This window comes from Mustela erminea, chromosome 15 (assembly GCF_009829155.1).
Source record: "Mustela erminea isolate mMusErm1 chromosome 15, mMusErm1.Pri, whole genome shotgun sequence".
NCBI lineage: Eukaryota > Metazoa > Chordata > Mammalia > Carnivora > Mustelidae > Mustela > Mustela erminea.
The window spans coordinates 69,123,479-69,136,710 of record NC_045628.1 but is presented as its reverse complement, the minus strand read 5'-3'; the positions used below and the strand labels follow the sequence as shown (position 1 = coordinate 69,136,710).

The 13,232-nt window shown below is 34.7% G+C and overlaps 1 protein-coding gene across 1 annotated transcript in view; it reads right to left on the bottom strand.

Moving 5' to 3' along the window:
* The window catches only part of LOC116574094 (spermatogenesis- and oogenesis-specific basic helix-loop-helix-containing protein 2-like), a 118,637-nt gene that overhangs the window by 82,875 nt on the left and 22,530 nt on the right, over positions 1–13,232 (bottom strand). The window contains 2 exon segments of the mRNA XM_032314617.1: positions 2,832–2,885; positions 3,109–3,207. Coding sequence (XP_032170508.1) covers positions 2,832–2,885; positions 3,109–3,207 — 153 coding nt within the window.

Here is a 13,232-nt window from a genome sequence, read left to right as displayed (position 1 = left end):
GATCGGGCCCCCCATCTGAAGCCCTGGTTGTCAAGAAGTCTGCTTCTCCTTTTGCCCCTCTCTCTCTCTCTTTCCCACTCTCTCTCAAATACATAAAATCTTTTAAAAAGAAAATAAAAATAAATCTGGGGAACTCTATTTTCAAACAAACAATAATAAAATAGAGTTGTCCAAAAAGACAACAGAAACAGCTGGATAGTCTGGAACCTATGATGTAAGGAATTGCTAGTGTAACTTCTGTGGTAATTTAATATTTTAGTTTAGGGAAAAAAAAACTATGGAAACACTTAAGAGTTGGTTTCACATCTTTGAGAAGCTGTCACATAGGAGATGTATAGAATTGTTCTGTGTTCTTTAGAGGAAGAAACCAAAACAAATGTTTTAAGGAAGGAGAATAAGGAGCATCATATGATGCTTTAACAATTCTAATAATTAGAATTGCCTGACAACGAAACAGAACAGCCTCAGGTTCATTACCTGTAAACCAAAACATTATATTCAACAATATCTCAGATCTACTGACAAAGTTCTATGTAGAACTTAAGTTTATTGTGTTACAAGTTCTACGCAGCCTTTCTGCCTGACTTTAATGCAATAAACCTATATATCTTAAAACTCAATGTCTGTACTCTATACATACTGCATAAATTAGAAAAGCACTGAGATATGGAAACGCACAATTTCATTCAAAACAGTGAAGACAGCAGAAATATAAACAGCAGTCTCAGCAAATAGCTCTAGTTATCTACCTAAGAATCAATTATTTATGTATTCAGCATGGAAAGAACTGCAGATCATCTCTTGACCTTTCCGGTCACCCTAATATCTACATGGTCAGAACCATCTTTGACTACAAAGATTAACAATTCATTCTAGAGTGAAAATCCTTATTAACATTTATACTGGAAACAGGATTAACATCTTCCTGGGAAGCTGTTAAAATAGGCTTTGATTATATGCTGAGTGAGCCTGTATAATCAGAGTAGAACCTATTCCACCTAAGTGAATTTTTCAGACAAACAAAGGCAAAGGAGGAAGGCTGAGGCAACTAGAAATTCTAATGCCCCTGTCACAGAGAGAGAGGCTAGGGAGATCAGGAAAAAAAACAAAAAACACAGGAAAATAATGTTCACCATTTCCTAGAATTTAGAACATATTTATGGGCTAGGCATTTTACTCAGCACTTTACATACATTACATCTCTAAATGCTCACAAATCCCCTGCAAGACAATACTATTATTTCCCATTCTACCAAGAAGGAAAGAAATTAGGCCCTAAAAGGTCGCATTACAATTAAGTACCAGGCTGGGATTTAAATCCAAATTTAAATGACTCTAAAATCTGTGGTCTTTCCTCAAATCACGTCTTGTAAAGCAGTTAGCATTTATGCTAGAACCGAAAGGAAGCAGAATTAGCATGTATGAAAAGCAGCAAATTCCAGGCGGAGTAATGGTCTGAGGAAAGGCATGAGGGTGCCTGTGCTGCAAAAGTAAGCAGTGATGCCAACTGAGTATCCAGGAACCATCAAGTGTGAACTGACTGTTTTACAAGTAAGAGACTACAAGGATTGATTCTATTTTGTCTCAATTTTCTAACTTAATCTTAGTCATTACTAGAAGTCCAGGCCTCCCTTTATTCACCACTGCCCTGACTTTCATTCCCAAATTGTTTTATACATCTCTTTATCAGCTCCAACCCCCAATCCTAACTCCCTTCCTCTCAATCTTTTCATGAATCTGCTGGAAATGCCAGATTAGTAATTAGCAGACTTATTTTATGGCAAACCAAGCCCTCAAGGTCTTCTACTTCCTTGCCTCACCTAGTTAATGTCCTGAAGACTCCAACCTTCTTTTTGGGTCTACCTCCCCTGACTATCACTGTTGAAACTCTTCAGAGCTATATTCTAAACTATCTTTTCTTTTCACCTTGTATACGCTCCCTGAAGCATTTCATTCATTCAAATGGCTTCATTTACTATCTCTATGCTAATATGGGAGATACGTCTGTATCTCCCATTTTTTATCTTTTCTACCCTGAGATTCATATATCCAGCTGCTCTCTGGACACTTCCATGTAGATAGTGTGCATTGAAAACTAAACTCATATACTTACTTTGAAACATACATCAAAATAAAGTTAACAAGGATTAAATAAATGTAAAATATTTAGCCAAGTACTAAAAAAAGATGTGATGTTATGAAATATTGCAACAAAGACTTTTAAACTATGATATCAGAAGCCATAAATAAAAGATAGCTCTGATAACATCAAAACAAAAACTCAGTAATACTAACATCATCATAAATGAAACTGAAAGGCAAATGGAAAACTATGGAAAATATGTATCATCCATAATTTACTGATCGCTTTCCTGTCCTGTCGTATGTATGTGCACACTTGCCTATCCTGTATCGTAAATACAACCTTTCTAGTAATCCTTTCTAGTAATAGCAGTGCTGTATCTAAGACAGATACATAATTATGTGCATAATTATGACATAAAATACCATGAATTTCATGATAGCAGAGGGATAACTGCTTATTTGTTTGAATTCTAGAAATTATAGATCAAACTAAAAGGATAACTAAGGAAGCAAGTATGTAAAATATTCCCTTAATCTGGGCAAATTTTATCTCCTTTTCCTCCTTTTATAAAACCTATAAATTTTCCTTTTACCTTTCATATTTAGAAACTTGGTAGATGTTTTCCCATAATTCCAATGTGTGTTTGTATACCAAACCGAACCAATCAAAAGTCTAGAAAAGTGAAAAATGTAACTTACAGTAGGAGAAAACTCTTAAAATTTAGAAGTAAGACAAGAAAAGTTACCCAAGACATTTCAGCTAGGTACCTACAGCGCTCATCGTTGGTCTTGCGGTAAGCCTACAGGAAAAAAATACAAAAGTAAAGAATCCAACATCAGAGAGGATTTGCAATACTAGCAAGGCTATTAATAAGTAAAGTTTATGTCTCTACACTGTTTTTTAAAATAGTATAGGAAATAGTTTTATAAGTATTTTGTGATAATAATATAGTAAGTTTGTAGATAACATACTAAAAGTAATAGCAGTTACAAAGAAATGTCTAGTGTAGAATAAAAACAAACCCTTGATTCTTGTTCCAGTCTGAGTGCACAGTCTTTCACTTGATTTTCAAGCCTTCTTTTCTCTTTTTCTAGCTGTTTAAGTAATGTATTTAAGTATTCCTGAAAGTATAAATAGTAAATTTTACATGAACTCATATTCTAAATAATAGTAAGAAATTTCTTCACTGGCAAATGCCTTTACCTCATAACATTCTGTGACTTCAAATTCTATAATATGTACTTTTTAAGTAATAACAATAATAATAATTACAATATTTATTTAACCCTAACAATATTCCAAGTCAGTACTTGTGCTAAGTGCTTTCCTTAGATGATTTCATTTAATCCTTATAAAAGCCATGAAGATGGCTAATATATTTATTTCCATTTTACTGTTGAGAAAATTGCATCTATTAGATGTTTAGTAACTGGTCCAAAGACACACAGCTAATAAGTGGTAGAACTGGAATTAGAACCCAGGTATTTTAGGGTGCCTGGCTGGCTCAGTCATTGGACCATGAGACTCTGGATCTCAAGCCCCACGTTGGATGTAGAGATTACTCAAAAATGAAATCTTAAAAAAAAAAAAAAAAAGGATCCAGGTAATCTGACTCCAAAGGCCATGCTAAACAATATTATTATATATTTTTCACATGACTGGTACCAGTGTAACAACAGTACAATAGAAAAGAACAGACAAATAGTTGATGACCAGGAAAATTGAGAAAATATTGCAGAGTAGGACAGTTCTGGAAACTAAGATCTCAAGCCAAATGTCATTCATCAAAATAGCTGAAGCTGAGTAGAGGTTTAGCCAAATGCCAGAAAAATACTGCATTATATAATTTGGTTTAAAACTTTAATCCCTAAACCAATAACAAATTATTTGCAGTAACTTCAATTTTTTCTCATATTCTTACACATTACCACATTAACATTAAAAAAACCCTCCAGACTGAATTCTACATAACCGTTATTGGTCATGATATTTAGGTCACTGAAGTTATTAAAAGAAACATTTAAAGAAAAACAGAAGCATCTGATTTAAATCTCCACAAAGCAAAATTGCAAGATATTTTAGAGCTCATACCCTCCTCCTAAAAAACAGCTAATTCTCTAAAAACATATTCTCTCCTAGATACTTAATACTTACAGAATATAAAAAACTGTATCAATAGGATAATTAGGTCAGCTGAAACAGGCAAGTTCTTGTCTCTTAAAATAACATCAGTGATAATACAAATCTCTTGGTTGTGACAACTCTCCACTCTGCATATTTGATTACCATTAAAACATAACTGGGTGATATTTCACAGGCAGGCCTTATTTGTCTTTGAAAACCATGCACTGGTGTCATAAATAGCTTTCAGTCTCCCTCCCCAAATAAAAACCTGCTCCAGAAGAAAGTCCATGAAAGCCCCACAAATTTAAGAGGTTAAATTGAGTTATCTTATAGAAAATTAAACCCTTATGAAATAAATCACTGCTCAAGTATGAACGGTTTTTGAAGACATGATCAAGGAGTGATGAAAGTAGTTCAAATTTTTGCTGTATAGACCTTTGCTAGGAGAATTTCTAGCTTAGTCTACCATATATATGGTATATACTATAACCATAGTAATATGGTTTAGTTATATCATTTGTTAAATACATTTTTATAAATGTAAAAGAGAAAGAACCTACTCATTTTAATATTGTTTCAATGGGAAAATGCATTCTAAGTTTTAAAAGAAATTAGCTTATCAACAAACTACTAGAATACACGTTATTTTTATATTAAAGATCACCTGTGTGAGATATGACCCAAAACTCTAGAAACTCCTAGAAGAAATCATACGAAATAGGTAAAATTCAGGCAGGAGGCCTGCTTCTCCCTCTCCCATTCTCCCTGCTTGTGTTCCTGCTCTCCCTATCTCTCTGTCAAATAAATAAATAAAATCTTTAGAATCAATCACTCAATCAATCTGCCACCTCCTGAGATCTCCTTCTATATATGTCTTATCCATTCACTTCAATTATAAGCTATCACTTCTCTGATAATAAATATCACATCCAAATCTAAATCTGTGTGCCTATCCTTAACATTTGTTTGACACCTCAAGCTCAGTTTTACCAAAACCACATTCTACAACTTTACACAACTTATATCCCAATAAACTCAATGCTTTAATGGTACCAAGCATAGATTTCTAATTTTGCAAGGGACATTTGGATTTCGTTAAGTGGGAGTATTTTAGGAATTTTGTACATGGGAAGAAGAGTATGGGTTTGTCAGATAGAGTCATGTAAGAGTGAATATGTCAAACAAAGCACCATTCTACTTCACTAATAGTTCTTCAATAATTTTGTACTCAAACAGCATGAATTATAAAACAGGCTATATACAAGATGTATATATACAAGATGTCAGCTACCTGTCCTGGTACTTTTATTAGGAATCCCTAAATTAAAAAGTGTTAAGTTAAAAATGGCAACATACTAAAGCTGGGAAAATCTGAGTATCAAATTAGATAATAATGCTAAAAATTATATAAAAGTATATAACATATGGGCACCTGGGTGGTTCAGTGGGTTAAAGCCTCTGCTTTCAGCTCAGTTCATGATCCTGGGATCCTGGGATCGAGTCCCGCATCAGGCTCTCTGCTTCGGCAAGGAGCCTGCTTCCTCCTCTCTCTCTCTGCCTGCCTCTCTCCTACTTGTGATCTCTATCTGTCAAATAAATAAATAAAATCTTTTAAAAAAAAGGGTTAAAAAAATAAAAGTATATAACATAAAATTATAAAAATCCATGAGTTAATCCTGATCTAAATTTTTCAAATAAATAAATAAAGAGAAAAGAAAGATTTTCTCCATAGTACAATGACTAATAAATAGTGAAAGTCATGGACATGATAGTAATTATCAACCAAAAATATCAACAGATGCTAAAATAGTGGATGAAAGTCAATATGGAATGGTATATTTACATGCTGTCAAAATACTTCCCCATAAAATGCTTTCTGATTACAAAGGGAAAAAGAATAACTGCAATGGAGATGCCTGACAGACATCTTCTTAATTAAGTGATCAAAGTTAATGTTAACAATTATGAGGCAAGTTGAAATAACCTCTCAATTGACTGGATGAAATAAGAACACTATTTGACTTATGTGGCATTCTTACAAAAAAATGTATAATTAGCATTTAATCATAAGGACTCATTAAACACACATACTAGGATATTCTACAAAATGTTTAGCAAGGAATCTTTGAAAGTGTCAAGGTTGAAAGTCAAAGAAAATCTGAAAAACTACTTTTTCCCCAGCTTTACTGAGGTCTAACAATTAAAATTGTAAGATGTACAATTACAACATAAAAGACATAAATTATAACTTTTAAGATGTAAAATGTACAATGTAATGATTTGAGATAGAAAGGTAGATAGATAGATAGATAGATATGGTGAAAGTCTATTCTCCATCAATGAAAAACTATTTTGATTTAGGTCACTAAAGCACATGACAACTAAATGCAATATATGATCCTGAATAGGGCCTATTTGTATAAAGAATGTTATTGGGACAACTGATGAAACTGTATGAGCAGTGAAGAATCCGTGCTAATTTCTTGATTTTGATGGCTACACTATGATTGTGTAGGAAAAAGTCCTTGTGTATTGTAGTCAGAAGTGATAGCAACTTACTCTAAAATGGTTCTTGAAAACAGAAGTTTCTTGCACTATTCTTGCATTTTCTCCTGTAAGTTTGAAGTTATTTCTATATAAATAAAATTGGGGGCACCTGGGTGGCTCAGTGACTTAAGCCTCTGCTTTCAGCTCAGGTCATGATCTCAGGGTCCTGGGATAGAGCCCCACATTAGGCTCCCTGCTCAGTGGGGAGTCTGCTTCCCCCCCTGCCCACCTGCCTCTCTGCCTATTTGTGATCTCTCTCTCTCTCTCTGTCAAATAAATAAATATAAATAAGTAAGTAAGTAAATAAGTAAATAAATTTGTAAATCCATCTAACAAAAAATGGCAACATACTAATTTCATAAACTTATAGATATATATGGAAAATGTTATTAAGCTGAAACTTCATATCAGATGTGGACCCCTTGCTTGTTCTTCTGACTTTCTTTATAACCACCCTCACCTTTAACATCTTGATTTCTTATCCCTCCGGTCTATTAACACACCATCTCTAGCTTTGTGCTTGTTTGTTTCCCCTAGACTCAGTATAGAAACACAAAGTATTTTATTTTCTCTGGTTAACCTTTGGACTACTCCTACAAGTAGAATTCCTAGGTCCCCTCTCACTTTTCTTCCTTGAGCCTGCTTCCTAGTTGAATTTTAGATGCACTATACTTTGGTATTATGCCATAACTCAGGAAAGTAGGGTGGTTCATTGGGGCAACCTCATGGTAATAAGGCAAGCATTAAAAAAAGGGTCTCAATTAATGGCATTTATCATATCAATAGACTACAAAAATCACATGATCATATCAATAGATGCAGAAAAGGCAACTGACAAAATCCAACACCCAGTTATACCAAAAAGTCGCAGTAAACTAGGAATAGAGAGGAACTTTCTTCACTTGATAAAGAATATCTTAAAGAAGAAGAACAACAACAACTATAATACCACACTTCATGGTTAGAATTGTGAAGCTTTCCCACTGAGATCGGATGGTACAAGGCAAGGATGACCCTTCTCACTTCTTACAATATCACACTGAAAGTCCTTGCTAATATAATAAGTCAAGAAAAGGAAATAAAATGTGTATAGACTGGGAAGGAAGATTAAGAAAAAACTATGTTTGCAGATAACATGATCATCCATGTGGAATACCCAAAATAATCAACAACAAACTCTGGAACTAATAAGTGATTATAACAAGGTTGCCAAATGACAACCTTGTTATATATTCCATATATACAATTGATTTTCATATATTAACCTTGTTATATATAACAAGGTTAATATATGAAAATCAATTGTTTTCCTATATAGTGGCAATGAACTTTGAAATTTTGAAGAATTTTGAAATTAAAAAAACACAATATCATTTACATTAGCACCCCAAAAGGAAATACTTAGATATAAACCTAAAAAGATATGGGTAAGATCTGGATAAGGATAACTAAAAAACTATGATGAACAAAATCAAAGAACTAAATAAATGGAAAAGATATTCCATGTTCATGGATAGGAAGACTCAGTATTATTAAGATGTCAGTTCTTCCCAACATAATCATTTTTTTTTTTTTGAGATTCAATGCAATCTCAATCAATCTCAATCAAAATTCCAACATGTTATGGATATTGATGAACTTATTCTAAAGTTTATAGAAGTAAAAAATTCAAAGAGCCAATATGACATTGAAAAAGAAAAAAATTGGAGGACCGATGTTTACCAACTTCAAGACTTACCAAAAAGCTACAGTAATCAAGATTGGTAATATCAAAAGGATAGATATATACATAGAACAGAAAGCCCAGAAATAGACCACCCAGAACAAATAGATCTTTTTTCAACTGTTTTTTCGCAAAGGAACAAAGGCAATGCCACAGAGCAAAGATAGTTTCTCCAACAAATGGTGCCAGAACAACTGGACATCCACATGCAAACAAACAAATCTAAGCCACGCCCTTCATAAAAATTAATTCAAAGTGGATCACAGACCTAAATGTAAAATGCAAAACTAGGGGCTCATGGCTGGCTCAGTTGGTTAAGAGTCGGACTTCAGCTCAGGTCATGATCCCAGGATCCTAGGATCAAGCCCAGCCATCAGGCTCCCTACTCAGTGGGGAGCCTACTTCTCCATGCCCCCACTCATGTTCTCTGGCTCTCTCAGATAAATAAATAAATGAAATCTTAAAAAATAATAAAATGAAATGCAAAAATATATAACTCCTGCTATATAACATCACAAGATGACATAAGAGAAAACTTAGATGATCTTTGGTATGGTGATATTTTTTAGATACAACACGAAATGCACTATTCATAAAAGAAATAATAAAAGCTGATCTTCATTAAAATTAAAAACTCTGCTCCATGAAAGACAATGCCAAGAGAATTAGAAGATTAGCCACATACTGAAAGAAAATACTTGCAAAACACACATCTGATAATGGACTGTTACCTAAAATACACAAAGAACTCTTAAAACTCAACAACAAACAACCTGATTTAAAAATGGGCCAAAGCTCTTAACAAATACATCGAAGAAGATATACAGATGAAAAATAAGCACACGAGGGGCGCCTGGGTGGCTCAGTGCATTAAAGCCTCTGTCTTCAGCTCAGGTCATGATCCCAGGGTCCTGCACCGGGCTCTCGCTTGGGAGGGAACCTGCTTCCCCCTCTCTCTCTGCCTGTCTCTTTGCCTACTTGTGATCTCTGTCTGTTAAATAAATAAATAAAATCTAAAAAAAAAAAAAAAAAGAAAAAAGAAAAAGAAAAAGAAGCATATGAGAAAATGCTCCATATCATATGTCATCAGGGAAATGCAAATTAAAACAACAAGGAGATACCACTACTCATCTATAAAAATGGTTAAAATCCACAACAGTGAAAGTACCAAATGCCAATGAGAATGTGGAGCAATAGAAACTGTCATATAATGCTGGTGCGAACGCAAAATGGTACAGCTTCTTTCGAAGACAGTCTGGCAGGGGTGCCTGGGTGGCTCAGTCGGTTAAGGGTAGGACTCTTGATTTCTGCTCAGGTCATGATCTCAGGGTTAAGGGATCAAGCTCTGACTTAGGCTCTGCATGGAGTCTGCTTGTCCCTCTCCCTCTGCTCCTCCCCCTGCTTGTTCTCTCTCTCTCAAATAAATAAATAAAATCTTTTAAGAAAGCAGAAGAAGAAGAAGAAGAAGAAGAAGAAGAAGATGACTACAGTCTGGCAGTTTCTTACAAAACTAAACATACTCTTACCATATGATCCTGTGATTGCACTCCTTGGTATTTGCTCAAAGGAGTTGAAACTTATGTCCCTACAAAAACCTGCATATGGATGTGTATAGAAGCTTTATTCATAGCTAAAACTTGGAAGTAACCAAGATGCCCTTCAGTAGGTGGATGGATAAATGAACTGTGATACACCCAGACAATGAAATATTATTCAGCACTAAAAACAAATGAACTATAAAGGCATGAAAAAACACGGAGGAGGGGTTCCTGGGAGGCTCAGTGGGTTAAAGCCTCTGCCTTCGGCTCGGGTCGTGATCCCTGGGTCCTGGGATCAAGCCCCACATCAGGCTCTCTGCTCCATGGGGAGCCTGCTTCCTCCTCTCTCTCTGCCTGCCTCTCTCCTACTTGTGATCTCTGTCTGTCAAATAAATAAATAAGATAATTTTTTAAAAAAAGGAGGAATCTTAAATGCATATTACTAAATGAAAGAAGCCGATCTGAAAAGGTTATATGTCGTATGACTGCATCTATATGACATTCTGGAAGAGGCAAAACTATGCAGACAATAAAAAGATTAGTGGTTGCCAGAGGCTGGGGGTGGATAGTGGGAAGGAACACGTGGAGCACAGAGGATTTTTAGGGCACTAAAAATACTCCTTATTATATTACAAGGATGGATATATGTTATTATACATTTTCCAAACCCACAGAATGTACAAGAGTAAACCCTAAGGTAAACTATGGACTTTGGGTGATTATGATGAGTCAGTGTAGGTTCATTCTAGTAATGGAATGAATAGTGTTGATAATTGGAAGTCTATGCATGTGTAGAGGTAAGGAGTATATGAGAAATCTCTGCACCTTCCTTCCAATTTTGTTAAGAACCTAAAACTGCTCTAAAGAAAAGGTATTAATTAATTAATTAACTTAAAAAATTGTCCTGGACAGAAAATGAGAATACATTCTGGATTTTGTAGAAACTGTATTAGTCATTAAGTACCATGAGTCATTAAAAGCAAGATATTTGTAATTATCCATTTAAAAAATTATTATAAACATCAGAAATCCTCTAAAATTAAAAAATTATACTATAGTAACTTCAACATTCATTCTAGATTTTGCTTCTTTATTTTACTGACTCCAAAATGAACTATTCTTTAAAAATGGTTTTATCAAGGGCACATATTCTCTCATCCCATCACTTATAATCCATTAGAAGACCCATAACTTAAGCTCTTTCCAAAGAGCTTGTTTTAGCTAATTATATAATCAGTGGCCACATACTAGAAAACTATAGCCTGAAAAGACATACTAAAGCCATAGCTCAGTTGAAGATCCCACTGGAAATTAACCAAAAAGAAATTAGATACATAAAAATTAATTCTTCTCTTATCATACAGGGGTTGCTTTGTTTTGTTTCTGATGTTAATCAGTCCTTAATATTTCACCTACACAAGTGTCTTAATTTGCTTGGAACTTCCCAACAGTACATTGAAACAACAGGGTAAGAATAAGAAATTTCAGGATACTTTTACATACGTGAAATCAAACATTCTTAGTTAAAATTTTTTTAAGTCCTTTTCTTCTATCCTAAGTAAAAACAAAGCTGTTTTAGCCACCTATCTTTTAAGCAATGGTAATTGCTATACTATACTAAAGAACATATAAAAGCCACAAGTAAAAAAATCACTCTACTGAATGCTTACAAAAGAAAAATAAAATACAATTAATCACAGCTCCTAGATAATGCTGTACTTTTTTCAATGAAGGCAATTGCAATGAATGAATGCAGCCTTCTGCATGCTTAAATACCAAGTGTCCCCTTGTGGACAACATTGTTATTAGATTCATATATAAAATACGCGTTACTGGTTTTGTGTTCAGAGGCTACACACCTGTATCCAAACTGACATATGATCTTTGGGGAGAACACAAATCTGGTGATATCTGGGAAAGAATACATGAGGAAGAAGTCTCAGATGGGTTCTACAGATCTACCACTAGCCAGATGGCTAGTGGGAATTCCTCTTCTTGCTTTGTTTCTATCACATTCTTGAGAATCCAAGATCTCTTCAGTAGGCCTTTCACTATGTGGCTGATATATCACTTAAACACAAATGTATTTAGGGGTGTCAATAGTGCTTTAGGCTGACTACTATTAATGCCTGGTTATTAGGTTATTAGGTTCTAACTGTTATTAGGTTCTAACTGTATACTTATGAATTTTAAAACAAAATTTCTAAGAATGTACTTAAGGTAGAAATGACAAGAATGAACCCACTGGAATCATGACCGGATACTGTAGTGAGGTAATAATAGCTCCTTGGAAGGTCCAAACTGGGCTGGATATTTTCAGGCCCCATGAAGCAGCATAACTAAAAGAAGAATCTGACTCACAATAAGGGAATCACATTCAGGAAAATTGTATGGGGCATCAGGATGAATAAAAGAGCGGGGTGAGGGGCCTGGGTGCCTCACCCTGGTGAGGTGAGCCTGGGTGGCTCAGTGGGTTAAAGCCTCTGCCTTCGGCTCAGGTCATGATCCCAGGGTCCTGGGATGGAGCCCCGAGTGGGGCTTCTGCTCAGCAGGGAGCCTGCTTCCCTTCCTCTCTCTCTGCCTGCCTCTCTGCCTATCTGTGGTTTCTGTCTGTCAAATAAATAAATAAAAATCATTAAAAAAAAAAAAAAGAGCAGAGCAATGATTGAGGACATCAGAAATCAGCAGGTAGAACATAAATGGACCAAAATAGAAAACGATATGAGGGGAGAGTCTTGTTTCTTTAAAGGCTCAAAGTGCATGATGAAGAGACTAGTCTGGCTGTTTGAAAGAATTTGTAAGACTTAAAACCATCTCTTCCTTCATGCTTTTCCTGCTAAGCAGGGCAAGGAGAGAGATTTTATGGTTTGTCCTAAGGAAAGCTGAAACATACTTCAGAAGGGAAGCTAGGTAAATATCCACAAGTTAATATTTCAAGAAGTCGATTGACCAAAGGATTAACTTACAAAGAGGCCATTCACCTAGGATTCTAAATTTACCAATTTATCCAAATCTTGCTTTTAGGAGAGTCTTCCATGCATGTGAACTTATTAACCAAAACATATTCTTTTTCCAAATACATTTTTCCATGATGATAATAAATGCTAAGCCATTTTCATTAAGTTTTAGTTTTTAACAAATCAAACACTCTTTAAAATGCTTAGGTTATAATCATAGGAATGTATTCAAAGATTTAGATTTCAGCAAGTTAATT